The following is a 24,396-nucleotide window of genomic DNA, read 5'->3' on the forward strand; positions in this document are numbered from 1 at the left end:
AATGAAAGATCATCCAACTTCTCTATATGATACCAGCAAACGAAGTACAGGAATCCTCAGGCTTGTGTTTTGCTAACACAAACATATTTTTTTTAATTAAACCACATATCATATCCAAAATTATAAATGTTCTGCCATTAATGAAGTTGACCATCAATGTTTTGGGAATCACTGGTGACTGCTGAGTATTGGAGTGCTTAGACATGGTACCAGTTCATCTAAGCCCGGCGTTTTCTGATGGGATGCTCAGAATCCTGTAGGCTGTTTGTAATCTGAATTCAGATTGCTTCTTGCACAGGTTCATCTTCCTGTTTGTTCACATAGCAAGGTGGTAAGGAATGCATTGAAGCAGGTGCCACGACCAGCTGGTCTGAAAGTTCCCCTTCATTGTGGGGTGTGCTCCTAGCTGCAGGAGCATGCAGACGGTGAGCATCCAGCATTTCCAGCAATAAATCGTAAAGTGGGACCACATTCTTGCACTTCATGTTATAGAGGTGCTCCATCCCTTTATTGCTAGAGGTTCACATAAAAATAAAATTAATTACAATTATCCCAAGAGAGTTCAACTTTAGCTCTACTATTGCTTGGGGTTAGGGTTAGGGTGAATGATGCAAAGCATGTTCAAATATATTGATTAATGACCTAAGGGGGCAATAAAACCTAGATTCTGACTATACTGGAAAATAGCAAGGTGACTGTGGAGAATTTATTCATTTAATTAATTAAATTTAGAGCCGACACAATTCCAGATTACTCTGGGTGGCTTAAGAGTTTAAAGAAAGAAAAAGAATCATGCACATCCAGGAAAAAAAATACAAAAGAAAACATGCAACAGTCGCTCAACCCACACCCTACCCAAGACTTGGGAGAATACCAGGAATTCAAAGACTTTTGGAATTCATTGGGGTGGGAACTGTACAAATTTCGGCGGAGTGAGATAGTACTCCATAGAGAAGGCATCAGGCCAGAGCAGTAATCAGCAACCCCCAGGTTAGTACCCCATTTTAGGAACAATGGTACTATAGCACTTTTTAAAACAAACACTGAATTTTCTAATCCCATTTGATCTTTACAGTGCATTTGAAAATACTTGGGCACTGTATAATGGATGGATCTCCACTGGAATGAATGAAAAATTGAAAACATGCAACAAGCAAAAGAATGGAATCACAGAAGTCTAACATGAGATACATTTGGCTTTCATAATAAAATTAGCACATTTATGATTATATTCCAAAGTAATTGAGGTCAAGCCCAAATACATCTTGAGGACATCATCTGATACACCTCCCTTTGCCATGTGCAGCACAAATGAATGCTGAAGTTTAAATTCTAGCTGTTCTCAAGGGATTTTAGATATTGGCAAACTTTACCTTGGATTTTCAATTTTTCTATGACTTTTATCATCCCCTCAAGTTTAACCATGATAGCACATTTCAGGAAGGAGTCTCTTTTACACAGAAGATAGCACTAAGCTGCCATGTGTTAAAGCCCGCTGGGTAACTACTACTCACCTCATGTGCCTGATGTGAGACAGGATGAGGAGGAGCTGAGCCAGGCGCCTGTGTTGCTGCTGCTGGGAAAGGCCGGATTTGGCCATTAAATGCATCAAAGTGTCAGTAATCTTATCCAGAACACGATGGATATGTTCTTTTTCCTCCAGAGATTTTAAGGAGCTAGAAAGAAATGTGTAGATCCCTGTGGGAGGAGAGGAGAGGAGAGGAGAGGACAGGAGAGGATGCCTAGCATTATCAGTATTTTATAGCAGTTTTATTGATTAGTCTAATTAACGTATCATATAAAATGATAAAACAATAGGGTGTGTTGTGATATAAAAATATTCTGTTAAATAATCAGGTAAGATCATCCTTTAGTAAGCTGATCATAATCTGATCTAAATAGATAACTCTCAGTTGAATGGCTTTAGCTATAAATGTGGCAGTCTTTCTTACTGCCTATGTACTTGGGGCAAGTAAGATAAGCTTTTTGATGAGGTCCCAATGGGCTATTGTGTCAATTAGCAACTTTAAATGCTTTTCTATGGCTGAAGCATATAGTTGGCAGTCAGAAAGGATATGAGTAACCTGGTAAGCTGATTATTACTGGCAGGGCTTTTTTTCTCATAGAACGCTCAGAACGGAGTTCCGGCACCTTTTTTGGATGGTACCTTGTAGGGTAGGCAAGGTGGGTTGTATGACATGTGTGAGTTCCGGCACCTTTTTTTTTTTATAGAAAAAAAGCACTAATTACTGGAGTGCAATTTATCGATTAGAAAGTTTTTAAAAAAACATAGAAGACATATTAGCATAGCTGACCAGCACACTGTGCTCAACTTCAGGAGGTGAGATGAGGGATGTACTACAGAAAGAAGTTTAATTTTTTTATACAAATTTCTGAGAGTAAGGCCAACAAAAGTCAATGACTCAACCTTCTCAATAGGAAGAAAGGAACAAATGTTCAAGGCAACCTTCCCCACCTGGTGCCTTCCAGATGAGATAAGCTCCATCTTAGGCCCAGTACTCTTCATTAACGACTTAGATGAGGAATAGAAGGAGAACTCATCAAATTTGCAGATGACACTAAACTGGCAGGAATAGCCAACACCCCAGAAGACAAGCTTAGGATCCAAAAAGGTCTTGACAAACTTGAACAATGGGCCCTAGCCAACAAAAAGAGTTTTAATGTGGAGAAAACCAAAGCTTTACATTTAGGCAGGAAAAAAAATCAAAGGTTTAAATACCGATTAGGCGAAACGTGGCTCAAAAACAGCAACTGTGAGAGGGACTTTGGTGTCCTAGTGGACGATCACTTGACTATGAGCCAGCAGTGTGCAGCAGCAGACAAAAAGCTAATACAATCCTTGGTTGTATAAAAAGAGGCATGGAATCAAGATCACATGAAATATTAGTACCTCTTTATAAAACCCTAGTAAGACCACACCTGGAATACTGCAGCTAATTTTGGTCACCATATCACAAAAAAGATATTGAGAAGAGCGGATCAACTTATTCTCCAAAGTACCAGAGGGCAAGACAAGAAACAATGGTTGGAAACTGACCAAAGAGAGAAGCAACCTGGAATTAAGGAGAAACTTCCTAACAGTGAGGACAATTAACCAGTGGAACAGCTTGCCTTCAGAAATCGTGGGCACTCCATCACTGGAGGTTTTTAAGAAGAGACTAAACAGTCACTTGTCTGAAATGGTATAGGTTCTTCTGCTCGAGCAGGGGGCTGGACTAGAAGACCTCCAAGGTGCCTTCCAGCTCTATTCTATTCTATTCTATTCTATTCTATTCTATTCTATTCTATTCTATTCTATTCTATTCTATTATTAGATGGAACTACAGCTTCTGAAGTTCTGGAAGTCTGAATACAAACATATCTGAAGGGCACCAGCTTAGAGAAAGTCTTCTCAAACTCTAAGTGAGCTAAATAAATGAAAACATAACACAACAAACTTGAAAAACTGCTTTAACACTCACAAATATTATACAAAAATAATATAATTTGAATTGAGGTTCTGATTCTGACATATACATATACAATAGAAGAAAATAATTGTATGACTATTAGCAAGCATAGAAGTGTAGCGCCAATCAAAACATTTTGTGGTAAGATGTATTTATTTGTTTGCTTGATTTCTATAGCTGCTCATCCTCAGCAAATGACGCTGGGAAGCTTACAATTCAAAGATGGCACTGGAACTTTTTTTTTTAAAAAAGAGCTCCATATGAAATAACATCTTTATGTGACTTACAGGTTTATCAGTCTGACATATTGAACTACAAATGATCAGCCTATAGCTCAACAAAGCGAATAAATCATGATTAAGTTAATTATGTGTTTGCTGCGTCATGATGGCCATTATGATAACAAAGCCTTCTCTCAGAGATGTCATTTTTTGTCACAGCAAAAAAAAAAAAAAAAGGAAGAGAAAGAAAGGAGAGAACCTAACATAAACATTGATCACTCTCAAAATAAGAAAGTTACATTGTCACAGGCTACACATCCCTTTATCAGATCATCAGTATTCTGGCTGTATATCTCAGAATTTGCAGCTGGGTGCTTGGACTGCAAGCTGAAACACATTAACTCCAGAGAATTCCTATAAAAGTTGTCAGTCAGTCTCTTTCACAATATAGGAGGGAGCAGACTAGAAGTCAAATTCTTAGTGCCATCGGCCTAAGTGCTGAGTATATGCATGTTCCTTTTTTATTTCTCTTCTTCTCTAAAGCAAACAATTTGAAATATACATAACATTGGGTCTTCACTTTAATTTTCTGACCTTATTTCCTGGTTTCAAAAGCTCCATTCTAAAGAAAGTTACTTATGCGGACACATGATAATCAACTGCAAATAGCATCCTACTGGAGATCTAACTCTAGTGCAAAATACAATAGCTGTAAGGCTTCTAAAGAAAATCAAATTATTTTGGGCTGAGACACTTGCATGATATGGCTATAAGCTATGGCACTCAGAAGAGTACAATGTTATGTTGCACAGTCGCTTTAAAATGAGATGGCCTGCAAATAAATTTAATGTGACTTTTTATTTTTATTTTTATTATTTTTATGAAAAAGAACTTTATGTAATAAAATGGGCAATATTTATGCACAGTAATCGAGATCATATTTGTTACCGAAATGACATCTTGATTATGCCCTTATATCAAGAAGCAAGCTGTTGTCTTAATATCTGGAGAAATTCCATCTGTGATGTCTTGATTTGCAGAGGATATGTGTAAAAATTTGCCATATACAGTTTGGGGTCCACCACATTTAACCCATTTTAACATGTACCCCATCAGCACGTGTGCCAGATCTCTCTCACTTCCCCCAATTTTTAGTTGGACAGGACCGGCAAGTCAAAATACATAGGTGGTGAATTGTATTGAACTTCAGAAGACATTAATTGTATAGATCTGTAGAGTTATTTCACTTGGGACTGTGGGGGGTTGCATTATGGACATTTAAGATACAGTAATTTATGATTCTAACTAAATTATATTAGCAGGTTTTACTATATTTTTTTATAAATTGTAAATTGCTTTTAACTGTAATCTATTTTAACTGGAAATAACGTGTGTTCACTTTGGGATTGTTCCTCAGTAGAAAGTAGAATATATTATGCATTATATATGATAATTGTATGTTGGATTTAATCCTGCCTTTTCTTTATGAGTCTACATTAATAATATAATATGTAGCCTGGTTCTAAGGTAATTTAACTGTAGTGGTACAATGTTGCTTTTGATTGCCTTAGTCAGAAATACCCATTCAAAGTTCATTTTCTGCCTCTTGCTCTTGATTTACTGAATCACAACAACTGCTGTGAATGCTGTCTTGTCTTCTAACAAATCTTCCTCTTCGAGCAGTTTCTAAAATAAAATATGATTCACAGTGCTGTATCTTGCATCTTTATTTAAAACTAGTGTTGCTATCCTATTTTGTATATATTAATAATGGTTTGGTTTTGTTTTGCTTTCTGCAAACAGAAGCGCTTTCTGCATAATCTGTTCAGAATGCTGATGCCACAATAACTTGTGTTGTTGGTTGCTTTGACTACAGCAGATTCAATCCACAGAGAGTAGGCTAATGAGAATAAAATGACACTCAACAAAAATGAATAACATGCTACCCCATAAGCACCTAACAACAAATTGTTAGTTGTAAATAACAAGGGCCAGTTACTACCCTAATAAGAAGGATTTGGAGATAAGAAGGCACTATGGGAGTCCCTGTAGATTTTATTCTCCTAGTAGTTGCCAAATATAGGGGGTGATCATGTGGCCAGCATGACATCACAGAATGCTGTTACCTTCCCATCAAAGTGGTATCTATTTATCTACTCGCATGTGCATGCTTTCAAACTTCTAGGTTAGTAGGAGCTGGGGCTGGGACAGGAGTTCACCCCATTGTATGGCACTCAGTTCTCGAACCTGAGCTGCTGGCTTTTCAGCTGACAAGCCCAGCATCTTAATTGCTAGCCACCGTGCCACCTCAAGAATGCACTATATAGCACTGGTCCCCAACCTTTTAGGCATCAGGGACTGATTCTGTGGATAGATGTTTTTCCACAGACCGGAGGGAACATGGTTTCGTGTGCTGCTTGCATCCACAGATGGGGCTTTGCTTATTTGTGCAGCCCGGTTTCTCGCATGCCACGATCTGGTGCCGGTCCACAGACCAGGGGTTGGGGACCCCTGCTATACAGAATGTATTTCGAGTATTGTTACTCTAGGACAGGGGTGTCAAACTCACAATGTCATGTGACGTGTCGTGACGTATCGTGACTTTTTTCCATTGCCGGCAATGGGGTGGGCGTGGTTTCGGCATGATGCATCCGCCCCACGAGTTTGACACCCCTGCTCTAGGATAAGATTGTTTTCCAAAACATTGTCTTAGCTCTAAAGACAAGTCACTGTACTAACAACGATCAAAGAACTACACAGAAGAAAAATCTTGTCTTCTTTTCTTCCTGCAATTGTCTCTATGGAATTTCCTATTTTGTTCAGAACAGCCCAGAGATGTACATGGAGTGTTTTTCATGGAGCATGGATGGCAGCGAGGAAGAGGAGAGAATATAAAACTTTCCTTCTTGAACACCTGAACTACAGTAGCTACTGTCCATAATACTATGTCAAAGGCAAACCACAAATAAGGCCAACATTTTAGAAATCCCTATGCTCTTTCATACCTCAGATAATCTCCTCAGGCATATACAGGTAGTCCTTGACTTACAACCATTCATTTAGTGACTGAAGTTACAGTGGCACTGAAAAAAGTGACCTATGGCCATTTTCACACTTATGATCATTGCAGCATCCCCATGATCAATATGATCAAAATTTGGATGCTTGGCAACTGGCTCATACTTATGACGGTTGCAGTGTCCCAGGGTCACGTGATCGCCTTTTGTGACCTCCCGACAAGCAAAGTCAATGGGGAAGCCAGATTCACTTAACAACTTTGTTACTAACTTAACAACTGCAGTGATTCACTTAAGAACGGTGGCAAGAAAGGTCATAAAATGGGACAAAATTCACTTAACAACTATCTCGCTTAGCAACAGAAATTTTGTGCTCAGTTGTGGTGGTAAGTCGAGGACTACCTATATATCATATCAACAATAAAAAGTCAGAGACATAGAACAGAAGCTTGACAGGTCCACAGCAGAATGCCAGGGATCAAAGGACTAACCTCCCCAGAACCATCTTCTGGAATCAATCTTCCAAATAAGAATGGCCTATATAATATAGTCCCACCTAATAATGCCAGGAAGGACACAATGGTTGGTGATATCTGAAGCCACTGAGATCTCCAAGAAAAAAATTATTATATTCTTCTATCCTTCTCCTGGAATAAGTCATCCATTAGGCTAAGTGGTAACTTTAAAGACACATGTCTCACTTACCAGAATTGAGTAGGATGATAGATTTAAGACATACAAATTCTTCCCCCTGGACGTTCATCATTCGAAAGCGAGAAGAAGTAGCCAGCAGCATGTCAAATATTTCTACCATGCCTTCAACGCACTTTCCTTGATTCCTGCAAGAACAAAGAAGAATCTAAGTGGTATGTGTGTGTGTGTGAGTGTTCAACAAAGAGAGCTGACATATTCATGTGCCATTTTTCCTCCAAACTTGGCCACTTTAAGACTGGTGGACTTCATCTCCCAGAATTCGTCAGTCGCCCCTACCTCCAGTTCATTCATAACCATCCCCATGCTGACATTTGACTTTGGATACGTATGTTGGATAAGGTAAATACTAGATTACGGAACACAACAGAATGGTGTACATAAGCATGCAATTCATAAATGGAATCACCCATTTTAAAATTCTCTTGCCTCCAATACTGTAAACCAAATACATGTATTTGAGAAAATTCCATTTTCATTTCAAAATTCCAAACACTGAATAACTACAGCTAACATCTATGCAAATAATACCCATTTAATGTTTGACTTATTACGCATTCTTCTTATTCTATACATAAACAGCCCACTGTTTAACTGGTATAGAAACCTTCGGACACTTTTTCGTCCAACTATCCTGTCTACAAGACCAGGCTGGAAATTTGCAGTCATTGCAAAGGCTTTCAACATTAATCCTGATCATGTAGCTGAGATAAAGCCATGTGATTTTTAATTCTCAAAAATGCATTTTTTTAAAAATATGTTCTTATGGATTGCTATAGAAGATTGCTTAGAAAGAGCTTCAGCCACATGTGCTATATTACTTAGCTTTTCTCTTTTGCATTGCTTCCAAATCTTGGTTCAAAAATTTCTAAGGAGGCCTGTTTGGTGAAGTCTTAACACAATACCTACTGTGAGGTGGTAAATCACATCATACATTCAGAGGCAGACATTTCATCCAAGTGGCTGAATACATTTTCTTATACAAAAGTAAATTGACATATTTTATGTGTGTGGCTAGAGAAGTTTTACAAATAGTTTCTTTCCCAAAAAAAGGGGATGATTAACAGCAATTATTTACGACTGCTGCTTAGACTTCTGAGCAAATATTCAAGTATGTAGTCAGCCAATATCTTAATGTTCTTGAGAAAAGTACATTTTTTTTAAAGACTGAAAACAATCCTTAAAGTAAATCAATCCCTTTGGAAGGTGTTTCTGCTGCTCAGGGAGTGGCATCATTTCTATGGAGTCTTTCAACTAGAGCTTATTCTGGTAAGTGGTCAAGAAATCCTGCAAAATATGATCCAAAGAACAGAGATTGTGCTGTGTCTACAGTATATGATCCAGTAACCAGGGAATTGGGTTAGGGTTTTCACTCCCCAGTCTCCCAAAAGCAATGTGAATCTGATCCCAGAATAGATTCACTTTTGCCAACTTGGGTGCCTGAGAACAAGGAACAACATCATTCCTTTAGTTGGTTGACAGAATGGGGGGGGGGGAACCCTGCAAGCATTTAATCAGTGCTCTTCCTTGCCTATCCCCTGAAAGGATGGTAAAAAGATGCATCTCAGCAATTTTGCAACCAGATGATTTTTTTTATTATACTGCCACTCTTAGCTGTTTGTTGCTGTTGAATCGGAGATTAGGTTAATTTAGGTGGCGTTCACTGCTTTCAGATTCTTGCAGCTCTTCCTAAATGCAGGCAAGCCTAGATGTATCAATTTCAGGTGTGATGTTGACAATAATTCATTCTATTTCCTCTACTTTTCAGAAGAGGATCAGCCAGTTGCAAAAGGAGAGTTACTGTTCCAGTTGGTTTTTGTTTGTTTTTTCCCCTCCCCAGTGACTCTGGTCCCAAAAGGAAGAGAGTAATTGATGCCTTCGGTTCAGGAGCTAAGTGACAAGAGTTCTCATCAAATGGGAAGCCAGACTACTACCAAATTCAAGATTTCAAACTCTGCAAAAGAAAAAGGTTGACTTCACTGGGCTTTCAAATATATTGTGGACAAGCACATAGCTTTTTGGCCTATGTGGAAACTCTTTGGAATGGGTTCAGTGAGATGCTGCCCACCCATCATGATAATGAGGTTCTCCTTTTAAAGGTATTTGCCTTACTTCAAACCTTTTGCCACAAGAGTGGCAAATACAATTTAAATAAAGACGTTTAAGCAGTGATAATTATTTGCAAAAGCAATAGAAAGCCTGGGAGAAAAAAACAGTAAACTTGCAGACTTCTTTCTGCAAAAAGGGTTCTTTTTCAGCAAATAAAATGCCAAGTTCTAAATCCAATAGTGACAGCAGCTATTTCCATCTTCCTGCCACTATGGCAATGGCAAATATTATCTCAAAAACTAAACAGGGAGCAGGGAGGGGAAGCATGAGATGTTGTAGAAAGTGATCCAATGGACCGAAAGGGAGACAGTGGATTTCTTTCCCCAAGAACTGGTATGGTCTAGTTTTATTTCTTTGGCAGTTCATATAAACAGCTCATCTCAGATTAAATGGTTCAAATAAAACCTCTCTTCTTTCCCTCTCTTTCCATTTTCCTAACAAGCTATTGGTAAATGGGAGAGCATATTCATTCTCTTCTTTTCATTAAGAAATTCAATTACCAAGACTGTGTTCTTTTAGGTTTCTATTTTAGAGTTGGAATTGGGGGCGGGGGTGATATTTTAAAGTAGGAGGCCTCTTGGAGGCAAACATCTCCTATCCCCACTTTAAACCAGCCAAATTTCCTCAGAACAGCCTGAATCTGCACCTCTCAAAGGTGTCCATTCTACCACCAAATGTCAGTAGCGTGGTTTTAGAGTGGTAGGAGATTGCAAATGGATGCTAGAGTTGCATGCAGCCCTGTAGATGCCTCACTTGGCCTGTGGATATGTATGTAATGCATAGCTGGATATAGTCTTGAAAGACTTCAATTAGTCTCTTTTTACACAGGCACCATAAAGGGATAGATTTACAGCACCAAGAAAAGTGATGTGAAATAATACGAAATTTTGGTGTCCTCAAATACTGTGTAAATAGCAGATCAGTTTATCCACGTCTCCAACATGGCAGGTTCTTAATGCCTTAGATCAGGGCTTTTCAACCTTTTCACCCATTGTGCCACTTTTAGGATATGGCAACATCCGAGTACCACCAGTCGCCTAGCAAAGTGTCAAAAACTTGATGACCAAAAAAAAAAGAAAAGGAAAAAAGTGATAAAGTACAGGTAGTCCTCGACTTACAACAGTTCGCTTAGTGACTGTTCGAAGTTACAATGGCACTGAAAAAAGTGCCCCCCAAGCCACAGCCGAGCAAGACACCTGCCTGCCTGCCCACCCGGCGGCACTCTTTCTCCTGCCCGAGGTTTTCATTGTTGTGAGCATTTCTGTTGAGGATTGGCAGTGGAGGTGGGGTGGGGGTGTTTGGTTTTTATTCCCACCGTCTGCTGGGTGGTTGCAGCAGGTTTTGGTCACTTCACATGACCCTGGGACACTGTGACCATCATAAATATGAATCAGTTGCCAAGCATCTGAATGTAAATCACAAGACCCTGGAGATGCTGCAACATTCCAGCTGATTGGTGCTTCTTCAGGGCTCAGCAGAAGCACCAGGATCAGCGTCAAGCTCTAGCTCAGTGGTTCTCAACCTGTGGGTCGGGACCCCATTTGGGGTTGATCGACCATTTCATGGGGGTCGCCAAGCAAGGCTGTCTGCCATTTTTTTTGTCCGCCATTTTTTTTGCCCGCCATTTTTTTCCCCTTTTCCAGCGGGTGCCTTACCTCCCTTGGGCTGGGCCAGCTGGTGGTCGGCCTGCTCCGTCTCTGCCGCTTGCCAGCTACGCCTTGGCCGGCGCAGGGGGCAGAACCACGCATGCGTGGCGCTCCCGGGCAGGGAAAGTCCTCAACTTACGACCAGTTGGGTAGTCCTCGACTTACAACCGGTTTAGTCCTCGACTTACGACCAGTTTAGTCCTCGACTTACGACTGGTTGGGGTCACGGCATTAAAAAGGTTGAGAACCACTGCTCTAGCTGGAGCCTGGCGCTGATCCTGGCGCTTCCGCTGAGCCCTGACAGACCTGCAGCTCCATCCGTCTCTCACTCAGGCTTGTGCGGTGCTGCCACCGGTTCAGCTCATTCCCCTCCCCCGCTATCACTTTTCTAGGATGGTCGCGTACCACCTGCCAGGTGCCAATGTACCCATACCACTGGTTGAAAAGCCCTGCCTTAGATAAATATAGTAACAGAGCAGTTATAAAATCACTTTTCTATTTTTCTAATTCTCTAAGCTTCTGCCTAAATCTAGCGGAATTGTTGGAAGCTATAAGTGCATTCTCTTTCCATTCTTCTCCAGAAAGTCCAAAGTCTTTCGATTTGACTATGACAAATTAGTATGTTTATGAAAACATGTAGATTTAAAAATGGATCAGTCTTCATAAAAATCTAAATGTTTGAGCAAAAAAATAAGTAGAATGTGATTAGACTATGCAATCAGCAGTTTATTGTTCCAGTCAGACATCTTACAAAGCTAAAAAGCTCAGAAATAACAGAGATAAATATGTTATCAATAGTTTAGGTAAGGGAATTCCTGGGACTTTTATCACATTTGCAGATGACACCCAGCTAGGAGAAGTGGCTAATACCTTAGAAGAAGAAAAGAAGATTCAAAAGCATCCAGGCTGTCTTGATCACTGGCATTTAAAAATATACCTATAAAATTCTGCCTTCTAGATATGAAAAATTAAAACCCTAAGCAAAAGGTTAGAGGAAAAAAATCAGGCTTTGCAATAGTGCATGTGAAAGAGATCTGGGTGTTTTGGTTAGCAAGCTCAATATGAGTCAGTCTATGATGCAGCTGCTAAGAAGACAAATGCCATCTTGAATAATATTACCAAGAGCACAGGGTCAGGGACTCAGGGAAGGAATTGTTCCACCCTACTCTTTCCTAATCAAATCCCACTTGCTGTGCTGCATCCAATTCAGAGGAGGCCTATGAATATAATAAAGGCCTTGTTATATAGCCCTATCAGGAATGGGGAAAATATTTTTTATATGTTTAACTGACAGAAGAGTTAGCTAGTGGATGATATGAGAGGAGTTGAAGGATTGTCATGTAGAAGAGGGAACATCTTTATTGCCCCAGGTACAGTGGCTTAAACTACAACAAGGTTGGTTCAGGTCCAATATGAAAAAAAAAGCCATCCAGATTGTATGAGTCACCTGGCAGACCAGACTGCCACTTGAGGTGGTAAGTTCTCCTTCCCTGGAGGATTTCAAACAGAAGCTGGATCATCATCTGTCAGAGATGTTCTGTGGTGGATCTTGCACTGACCAATTGGGACTAATTGACTTCTAAGGTCACATCCAACTCCATGAGTCAAAGGCTCTTAATAAATGTGTGTAGGATAAGAATTACATAGTATTGTAGTGCTTTTCTAAGAGTGCAGGATCATTACACAGGAACAAACCATTGCACCTGACTAGATAAAAAATGGTAGGTAGGAGATTATTACTGATGAACTACACAGCATTATGAAACCTTCAGCTTTCTTCATGACTTAACATGGTATTGCTGTAAATATTTTCACAACATCATGTTGAACAGACATGCTAGTTGTCTCCAAATTTGTACATTCCATATGTGCAGAGACTACAATTTCCAGATTTCCCAACTATCCTGGCCAATATTCTGATTGACTGGGAATTCTAGGAACAGTAATCCCCACACATAAAGAAGGCACCAGAGTGGGAAAGGATAATATATGTTAATTGGATGAATCACTGCAATCTCCCCATTTTAAATCAAGGTAGCAGTTTTCAGCTAAACATAATAGCAATTTTGGCACAAATTACAGGTATCGTGCAAGGTAGGGAATAGTTTCAACTATTCCAAACAAAGCATGAAAGAAAACAAAAAATGTTGAGAGAGAAGTGGCAGGTTGGATTGATAATTTATTTTATCTGAGAATTTAAAAAAACTGTAGAATTGAAGCATTAATCAAAACTGTCCACTTTTTCTTTCCATAGAGATTGTAAATTGCTATTCCATATTTAAAAGCTAAGCCTGGTTATTGCTGACAAAAATATTTCCTTCACAAATGAAACAGGCATGTGGCTTTTAATGACAAGAGATGGATGGTCCATCATAACATATCCACAACATTAAAAAATACTGCCTTTTGGCAAGTGTTTCTCATGTTGTTCTCATCAATATCACTCTGTTTTCCTTTTAATGTGTGATGTTTTATAAATAGTCCCCAAAAACATAGCTTCAAAATCTGAAATGGCAACTTGGAACATAGTCAAGATAAGAAGTGGATTTCTTACACATTGATTCCTGAAGAATTGGTATTACTGGTCAGAATTTGGGCAAATGGAAAATTAATAGCTATGGGTTTTTTAAAATCAATATTTTCTTCATATTAAACAGCCAATACGATATAACTCTGACCATACAGTAATATCCCAATCATGTTTACTCAAAAATAAGCATCCCTGTAATCAATATTGCTTATTTCTTGTTTAGTGTGCTTAAGAACTGCAGTCCCAATATAAACCTAGTCTTCATTTTTTAAAAAAGAAAAACTTTATATCTTGTTTTCGGTGCCAATACACACAGAGAAAAAACATCTCAATGGAAAGTTAGACAAAGTTTAATTTTTCTTCAAAAAATAAATATTTCTGGTTCTCTCTCCTGCCTTACTGTCTTTCCTATAACTACTATTTCACTAGTAGACAATATTATTTCAGAAATATATTTCAGTCCATTATCAGGTAGTGATCCAAAAGCCAGAAGGATGAAATATTGTTAGCTAAGTAACAATGCAATCATAGCTCTATTTGCACAAAAGTAAGTTGCTCTGATTTCAGTTAGATTTGCTGCTCCAGAAATACGCTTCAGACATTGACCTAGATATTCCAAATGAAAAGCTCTTTTTAATCATTCCATTCTCCACAAATTTAGTTTCCACTAAAATTAAATCCATAGTGCCAATCTGGTTACAGACTAGCAAATTTATTATGGCATAAGTTTTCACAAGCCACAGCATACTTTTGAAGTTATCAGATAAAATTCCATAAAATTCCATTCCATCAAAGACCTTTGAATAATCTTGATATGTCATGGGAATGACTATCTTATCAAGGGGTAATTCTGAGGAAGAGCTGATTGTAGAGGCTCTTTCACTCAAAATTACATTCCTTTGAATCTACATAATATGGTTGCTGTCTTGCCCTTAATAGGAAGTGGCTTCTTACCCATATACATCATGGCAGCTATAATAAGCAGAAGGAATAGCCTTGAGGAACAGGAGGAAGAGTCGCAAAATCAAGATAATGGTCAGATAAAAGAAATTTGAGTCCAAAACAGAAATGTAGTTTGAGAAAATGTCTCAGACTTGATTGTTCCTAGTTTTCTTAAAGATAAAGACAGGGACAGGGGAAGGCACATTCAAAAGAGTTACCTTGAGGTAAGATGGGTAACCTATATATATTTTAAACAAATGAATACATGCATACAAAAGTAATCCTCAACTTACAACTACATTGGGCCCAAAATTTCTGTTACTAAGTGAGATATTTATTAAATGAATTTTGCCCCATTTAACAAACTTTCTTGCCACAGTTGTTAAGTGAATGACTGCAGTTGTTAAATTAGTAACGCAATTGTTAAGTGAATCTGGCTTCCCCACTGACTTTGCTTGTTAGAAGGTCACAAAAGGTAATCACATGACCCCAGGACACTGCAACCATCATAAATACGAGTCAGTTGCCAGGTGTCTGAATTTTGATCACATAGCCATGGGGATGCTGTAATGGTCTTAAGTGTGAAAAACAATCATAAGTCACTTTTTTTTAGTGCTGTTGTAACTTTGAATGATCACTAAGCGAATTGTTGTAAGTCGAGGATTACACATACATACATAGGTACATACATGAAATAAAGGCTCAGCAGGTCTCACAGAAGAAAGACTTTCAAAGTCTCGGAGCAATAAACAGTTTATGCTGTAACTTTTCTAATATAAATACCCTTGCGAATGATTGTTCTGAAGCGAAGAATTTCTTTCACCAAGCCTGCTGGGATAGAGCAGGCGGTGTTTTCAACATGTCAAATATTGCCAAGTGAAGTTCAAGAACAAACTCCCTATTTTCATAAAAAAGACAGCTGACAGACAGACAAATGGCCTTTTGCACTTTCCTTTTAGACATCCACATAAAACCATTTATATTTTTACATAAATCCATCATGTTATGTTTTACATAACACGCTTGGTGAGAAAATTAAGACTATTAGGCAGTAATTTTTATAATAATTTCTGAGTTGGAACTTTTCAAGAAAAAAAACCCCACAGAATAGAATAATGGCTGCTAACTCATAATTTAGATAATTTGGAGTAATGAAAAAAAAAAAAGACATTGTCAAAAGAGAAAAAACATGGGAGATATTTTTTCTTGCTGCTAAGCTTTTGAATGCAGGAAAGACAAACAGAGAATGGCTTTAAAATAGGCAACACATAATGTATTGTTGCTGGCACTTCCAAGTCAAAAATCCTATCTTTGCTCAGAATTGCACACCTCTTACCAAGAGGATTTTTTTTCCCCCTGAGGTTTGAACTTAGCTGCTCTTGAACTCTGCAGTGGATTCTTCTTGTAAACAACATTTTAAACAATATTAGTTTTCAAGACTTGGGAACTACATTTCTTGATTATTTTAATTAGAATTTTTATAGTTTTGAATCACAATATGTTTATTATTAGTATGTTTTATGTATCATATTGAAGTCCTTGGCTATCAAATTGCTTTATACCATATAAAAATAAAGATAAAATGCATAGACTCAAAATAAAACTAGACCCATTATATAATTACCCTACATAAAATATACTAGGTGATGCATAAAACAAGAAAATATCAGCTCATAAAAAAGTGAATTTAAAAACCCTGCCACAAAACAAAAGTATAAACGTAAGAAGCGATTCACTGTTCGAAACAAAAAAAAAAGTTATTACAAAGGAGTTTAAGAGGCTTGTAGGGGGAAAGTCCAATCTTGAGAGGGAAAATGTTTTTTTTTAAGGGAGCCAACATATTTCTGATCTTACATGCAACCCCACATAATATTGCTATGTTATATGTTACGCTGGAGCTCTTGCCAGAGCTGTGGAAACATCTGGGATGACCTGGGAAGTCTACTTACAGTGATATGATACAACATATTTTCTACATGGCTATACAATAGCATATTGGTAAACTAGTAACACATACTTATTTTAACCTTCAAATCCCCGTAGGGGTACAATAGGTTTGGATAGAAGTTTTTTTTTAATTTCTCCTCTCTAGCACTGCTGAGGGAATGATGTCAAAATATGTGTGTATGGGTGTGTATATAACACACACTCACAGAGAGACACACATATACACACCAGAAGATAAACAGATATATACAGCAGTTTATCACCTGGTCACTATGATAGTGAATTGGTTGGAAAACACAAGAGGCTGCCATCTTGCTGAAGCTAAACAGGTATGGGATCTGCCAATGCCAGCTTGATCCTTCCTCTACGTGCCAGCTTGAAGTCCACGATGGATCAAAATGAACTGGGCCACAAATGTCCCAATTATATAAAAATGATAGCTATGTTAGCATACACAGTAAAGCTAACTCAAATCTTTGTCATGTAAATGCATGGATTACATGTTTTAGCAAGTGTTTTTTATTGCAGTAACCCTTCTCTCCTTTTGGCTATAGGATCTCATCAGTGGCACAATAGATAGAAAGTAAAAATGACTGCAATTATATTGCATAGGCTGTTACTATTGCTGTTGTATATTGCATTTACAACAGCAATAGTAACATTACCAAATTATAGACTAACCTGTCCAACAATAAGTTGGGGGCAAAGAGCAGCTTTCCTGGGTGCTCCACAGATCTCCACACCAGGCCAATCATCAATATCTCTAACCAGGCACATTCTAGTAGATGGACTTGATCATGGAGTGTTAAGTCCACAAAGCCTAAAAGAAATGGAAAGGCAGGATTTATTCAGTAAAAAAAACAATTTATGAGAATTAGGAAAACTCTAAAGTTTTGGTTGACTCATTCAGTTACAGCAGGTTCATGAATCAATTAATCTTTTTGGTCTGCTCTAGACTGATAAATATACAGTACATGAAGACAAGATTGGCAATTTGACAAATTGTTGCTTTTCTGTGCTTTAAAATAGTATAGGAAAAAAATAATACATGTTATCATAGAATCATATAAGCTGGGAGAGACTTTGGAGGTTTTCCAATCCAACACCCTGTTCAAGGCAGGAGACCTTATACAATCCTGGTCAAATAAATATCCAGTCTATTTTTGAAAACCTCTAGTAATAGAGCATCTACAACTCCATGAAGCAAGCTATTCTATTGATTAATTGTTCTCATGGTCAGAAAATTTCTCCTTACTTCTAGGCTGGATCTCTCTTTAACAAGTTTCTATCCATTACTTCTTGTCCTCTTGTGCTTTGGTGAATAAGTTAATCCCCTCTTGTGTGTGACAGCCCCTCAAATACTGGAAAACAGTTATCATGCTGCCCCTAATCCTTCTCTTTGATAGGCTAGACCAGGGATAGGCAATCTCGGCTCTTTTATGACTCATGGACTTCAACTCCCAGAATTCCTGAGTCAGCATAAAAGAGCTGAGGTTGCCTACCCCTGGGCTAGACAAGCCTAACTCTCTCAACCATTCATGATTCGATTTCATCTCCAGACCCTTTATCATCTTTTTTGCTCTTCTCTCCACACTTTCCAAGGTTGTGATGTAAACACTATAAGGCAATTTCCTGTTTTTTTTACAATGGAATCCTAAATGAAATGTGTAATAATTGTCCTTCTACATTTGAGAAATATTATGTTTTGCAATTACTTACCATTCTAATGTCTTAAACCATGTATTTGAAATCAAGCATGTATTATATGCAAACACCCAAGAATAGCAAGTGCCCTGCATGGAATTACATTTGTATGCATGTGCACACATTCATGTACACTACGGGCTTTATAAATTTACGACTTTTATTATTAGGCAATCAGAACTTATTTTTCAGCTAGGAAAAATATGGGGTTTTGTTTTTTTTTAAAGTAATTCTTTCTCTCTGCCCATTTCCTGACACTGTTATGAAGAAAACACAAATGTCTGTCTAGAAGTACAGAGAATCTCACTGAAAGACCAACTTTTCTGGTTAGCTTCTTGAGAATCAACAGAATACACGCTGGAGTTCAAAATAGAAGAAGATATGAATTGTGTTTATAGATTTTTTTAAAAACGTAAGTTATTTTTGATTTTGGGGTTAGTCCATTTTAAGATTGCACTAAGAGGAAACTTAGGAATTATATGATGGACATATTCCCCTATTGCATAACATTTTCTGATTTTCCTGCTGCATTAAAATCTCAGATTATCACTGAAGGCAGTATAAAAGTAGCTCCTTAACATAAATCTAAAAATCACACATCTATATCATCTATGTCTATCGTTACCCCTTTTCTTTTTTAAGGTACTTTGTTCAGACAGTTTTTTCCAGATTCATTCATTCATTCTCTTCTCAAATTCTCAATTCTTTTGGCCTCGGTCAACCAACATTTCATCCACATGGAATGCTTTGCTTTCCATTAGTAGGCTCCCTCCATCTCTACAATAACTGAGTGGTCTCCAAGTACTGAGTTTAACAAAATTAAGGATATATTCCATATTCATGGTAGGTCCTATCCACACGTGCTTGAATTAGAAATAATCAAAACAGTGTGGGATATCTAGTTAGAATTCAGATACATTTACTCTCTGTCCTGAACAGAAATTGGATTATTTTGAGCACTGCTATATTTTCCCACAAAAGCTAATTCTCCAAGGAGGTAGAACTGTTGTACAGGTAGTCCTTGTTTAGCAACTGCCTTGTTTAATGACCATTTGCAGTTAGGACCGTGCAGGTCTTTAAAACAAAGGAAAGCTGAAGTGAGATCATAAGCAGTCACAGTTTCTCTTAGTGAGCCCTTTGCTTAATGACCAAGTTGCTGGTCCCAGTTGTGATCACTCAACAAGGACTACCTGTATAAGTACTGAACAAACAAGTTTGTGTGAAAAGAAAAATAATTCATCTAATAATTTATGTGAGACGCTAAATAGCCCATCCTTACATTATTTGAGAATAAAAATAAAACTAAGGGTAAGCTGGAATGTAAGAATGTAGTCAACAGTGCCTCCTATATTTAAGTCTAGCATAGATTTCTGCTATAGTTTAAACCTGAACATTATGCTAATTAGAAGTTTAAGAGGACACTTGCAATTGATTGCTCAGAGCAGTTAGTTGCACAATTGATTGCTAAAGCTCTAAGTTCTACAACTGATTGCTTAGATGAGATTAACTAAGAACAGGATGCTCTGATTAGATCTGAGAACTATATGTCTTCTTCCTGGAGCTGGGAACAAAGCATTCTGCTTGAGGATAGAAACTGTTCTTTCCTTTATTGGAGCTTAAACTGTTGAAATACTGTTTCAAATAATCTATCCATTCTGATATATGTAGATATAAATACAGGTATTCCTTTTTCTGTTCTTTGAAATGCAGTTTATCTAGTACAATATCTAGAGAGTACTAACATTAAAAATATGAGAAATAACAGTGACTTGAGATTAATATCTAATTATTCAAAACCTACAGATTATCAGTTTGTGATAAAACAAAAGTTACTAGTTTATGTTTATGTTTTGTTTATTTAGATTTGTATACCGCCCTATCTCCCTTACGGGACTCAGGGCGGTAAACAGGCGATAATAAAAATCACAATAAAAATCACAAAAAATATCTATTCTAAAATCAGATTAAATAAATAAAGGCCTGCTCTAAAATACCCCATATAAAAACCTATACTAAAACCTAATTAAGACTATGCCAGGCCGGCCGCACGAAATAGATGGGTTTTCAGGGCTCGTTAAAATATTCGAGGCATCAGAGGAGTATGTGCCTGTTCATTTTTTAATCCTTTGAAATATATTTAAATGAAATTGCAATGTACTCGCAATGTATTTAATGTGAGGCTTTATTCTAATACTCCTAGCAACTCTATTATGGGATTGGGTATATTTTTGAACATCTCTTCGGGCATCCTTAGCTTTCAAAAGATATGAACCAATGCTGGATCACATCTAAGCCAGTTTAAGTCATAAATGAACAAAACTCTATTCAGCTTCCTCCAAACCAAAATGAAAGATCTTACTATATCTCAACCCAATGATAGATGATCCATGTACTTGTCCCAAATTAATGCAGGTGTGGTGGAGTGGCAGAAAACCACACAGTGTAGATCAGGGGTCCTCAGACTTGGCCCTTTTATGACTTGTGGACTTCAACTCCCAGAATTCCTCAGCCAGCACACTGGTTGAGGAATTCTGAGAGTTGAAGTCCACAAGTCATAAAAGGACCAGGTTTGAAGACCCCTGGTGTAGATTTTCTGAGTGGTTGTAAATAAAATAGTATGTAAGCATACATGATCAAAGGTCTTATGAATGGTAAGGGGAAAATGACCAAGAAAGAGCTATAAATAATAGACAAATGCCATTCAAAGAAATGCCCAGTTTCTGAAAAAAGCAGGTGAATTGTATGAATTTCAAAAAATTATTGAAATTCCACACAGAGATTAAATGAATCCTCACATATTGTACGGCAGGGGTCCACAAGTCATAAAAGAGCCAAATTTGAAGACCCCTGTTGTACGGCAATGTTCAACAACAAACTCTTCAATCAATGAGCCACAATAAAACAATTAGCATGTATTTATCGAATTTTGAATTCAGATTAACATCAGTGACATTATTTTCCGATGGTTTTGTAACATAATAAATATATTCAGTGGCATAAAACTGAATATCAATTATCAAATTAGCAGCATTCATGAAAGATACTTAAAAAGATTTGGTAGGTTTAATTATGCCACATGAGCAATATTTGAAAACAATCCCCTATATTTCTGTGTGGTATAGATTATTCTTGTGCTAAGTCTTAAAAGAACAGAGATATGTACGTGGGGTTCTAATTTATTGCAGTATAATAAATGGTTGATTATTCTATTGAAATATATATTATATTTGCAGAAGGAATGTTAACTTTGATTAGCTTCCTTTGCCCTGATCATGCTTCAAGCAAATTGCTTTTTAAATCAAGAGTCTGGTTTCTTTAATTAAGTCATTGTAGAAGGAAATTTTAACAGAGGACTGAGTTCTCCCATGTCTTGGTTTAAGTACATCTATTTAATCGTTAGGCTCTTTATCCAGATCTTCAAATTTGTATGATATTAGAAGATTTGATAAGAAGATTTTATAATCTACAATATACAAATATTATTTATGATCAGCTTTTATAATCCACAAGATACAGATGATCATAATTTATTTGGTTAAAGAAAAGTAGAATAAAAGAGAAATAGTCATATTTAAAAATGAAAACATTAAAAGGGTTACAATGAAAAAGAAAAAAAAACAAAAGTTTGGAAAAGATTAGATTTATATAGGAAATCATTATGTACAATCAATACACATGAAGTTGTTATAAAGATGTTTTAATTAAAGCAAAAAAAAAAGAAAATGGAAAGAAATGAAGGTAATGTTTATTTATTTAAGAAAATGTATATGGTTACCCAACTCCAGGGGTCTTCAAACTTGGCCCTTTTATGACTTGTGGACTTCAACTCCCAGAATTCCTCATCCAGGCACACTGGCTGAGGAATTCTGGGAGTTGAAGTCCACAAGTCATGAAAGGGCCAAGTTTGAAGACCCCTGCTCAACTCAGTCTCAGTGAATCCAGGCAGGTTACAAAGATAAAAACCTAATATAAAACAATAAAAAGTAATTATCCCCATTGCCTTAGGGACAACACTTAATTAAACAAGCCCCTTGATGGGCTCCATCCCACTCTGGTTCTACTTACTATCTTTCCATAAACATGATTAAGTCTTTCAACCTTATTAACTATGAAAAAGATCCTGTCGATCTCACTAAGACTTCTAAATAACATGTGCAGGATATTATCACAGATTTCTATAGCAATACTTCAACTTGCTGCAAGTTTGCTCCAAAGCTGAAAAACTATGCTGCCTTTACTATATCAGTTAGAACAGTTAGATTTGTCTTGTAGGCATAAAGTTTTTTTAAAAAAATCTGTAATTTATACTGGCATAAAGTTTTTTAAAACACGCTGGCTGAGGAATTCTGGGAGTTGAAGTCCACAAGTCATAAAAGGGCCAAGTTTGAAGACCCCTGCTCAACTCAGTCTCAGTGAATCCAGGCAGGTTACAAAGATAAAAACCTAATATAAAACAATAAAAAGTAATTATCCCCATTGCCTTAGGGACAACACTTAATCAAACAAGCCCCTTGATGGGCTCAATCCCCAGGCCCATTGGCAAAACCAGGTCTTTAGGGTCTTATGAAAGACTGTCACAGTGGGGACAATAAATTAATAGCACATGTGGGATGACTTTTCCAATTTGATTACTGACTTGCAAATGAGGCATGACTATGAATCTGTGCTTTTAATCTCTCAAACGTTAGAGTAGATGACAGCAATATCTTTCCTACGTGTAAGATTTTGTTTGTTATAATTTGCTATTGCATTCCCCAAAGAAAGGTTCTCCCCCCCCTTGGGTGCAGATAGGTGAGGCAATATCAAACTCCATTACACGTAGTCCTCAACTTATGACCACAATGGATCCCAAAATTTCTGTTACTAAGTGAGACACTTGTTAAGTCACATTTCACCACATTTTATGACTTTTCTTGCCACAGTTGTTAAGTGAATCACTGCAGTTGTTAAGTTAGTGACATGGTTGTTAAGTAAATCTGGCTTCCCCATTGACTTTACTTGTCAAAGGTGATCACATGACTCTAGGACACTGCAACCGTCATAAACATGAGTCAGTTGCCAAGTGTCTGAATTTTGATCATGTGACCAGGGGGATGCTGCAGCAGTCGTAAGTGTGAAAAACAGTCATAAGTCACTTTTTTCAGTATCGCTGTAATTTTGAACAGTCACTAAACAAACTGTTGTAAGTCAAAGACTACCTGTATTGTCAGCCCTCCTGGGTAAAGCAGACCCAGGATTAGTTGATTAGATGAGTAATTTTACTTTATTGTAAGGCTACATTAACAGAATTCTGCAAGCCTGAAGGTACAAACCTCCTGCCATTATTTTAATCACCCAATCAATTAGATTGTAAGCTGACCAGAGTTGTACGACAATGAGATGGCCAGTGAATACATTCAATAAACAAACAAACACATCAGTAAAGCGTGGGCCCTTCCTAAGTTTCTTCCTCTGACTGTTAAGCCCCTGAGACTCCCTATTCTGTTGTCTATTTCCTAGGTAGCATCTCTTCCACTCGTCTCTCAAGGTCATTCTTACATAACATTGCATCAGAGAGGAAGAATAATTATTTGCAAAGGTAGCTTCTCTCTCTAACCCAAGATCTTCTTCCATCACTATCATTTTCTTTGAGTGACAGTAGCCGAAAGTTGACAACATGAGTTGGAACCAGTATCAAGTTGCAAAGAGATTTATGTGGTGCCACTTTGGCTTCAAGAACATTCTCCAGAGCTGCTGGGGAAATTTGGAAGCATCGAACCAACCTAAAGAAGAAAAAGTTCTTGGTGCTCAATTTTTGGTGTCTGCAGCAAATTTTTCACCCCACCTAAATTCTGTGAGAACAGGACTGAAACAAAACAAGCTGTTTTCTGTCTATTGAAGTTCACCAGATCCATTCAACTTCCCTCGCCGCAGGGAGACGGAACCACCTAGATGGTTCCGTCCCAGGCGACTGATGGACCCGGAGAGGTTCCTGATGGAGCTTGGGCCATATCCGGAGGATCTAATCCACGACTCGGCGGAAAATCAGGCGGCGGCCTGGGAGACAACTGCCGCCGCAGCATTGGACCGAGTCGTGCCTTTGCGGCCTCTGACCCGACG

The 24,396-nt window shown here is 37.8% G+C and overlaps 1 protein-coding gene across 4 annotated transcripts in view; it reads right to left on the minus strand.

Moving 5' to 3' along the window:
* Window positions 1-278: 278 nt before the first annotated feature.
* The window catches only part of ESR1 (estrogen receptor 1), a 155,721-nt gene continuing 131,603 nt past the window's right edge, over window positions 279-24,396 (minus strand). For all 4 annotated transcript variants that reach the window (XM_015821910.1, XM_029285216.1, XM_015821902.1 and 1 more), the window contains 4 exons: window positions 17,275-17,413; window positions 7,414-7,547; window positions 1,515-1,698; window positions 279-513 (listed from right to left, as the gene is read on the minus strand). In XM_015821910.1, the coding sequence (XP_015677396.1) occupies window positions 279-513; window positions 1,515-1,698; window positions 7,414-7,547; window positions 17,275-17,413 (692 nt within the window). The remainder of the gene's footprint in view (window positions 514-1,514; window positions 1,699-7,413; window positions 7,548-17,274; window positions 17,414-24,396) is intronic.

This window comes from Protobothrops mucrosquamatus, unplaced genomic scaffold (assembly GCF_001527695.2).
Source record: "Protobothrops mucrosquamatus isolate PMUCROS unplaced genomic scaffold, P.Mucros_1.0 scaffold_168, whole genome shotgun sequence".
Classification (NCBI taxonomy): Eukaryota; Metazoa; Chordata; class Lepidosauria; order Squamata; family Viperidae; genus Protobothrops; species Protobothrops mucrosquamatus.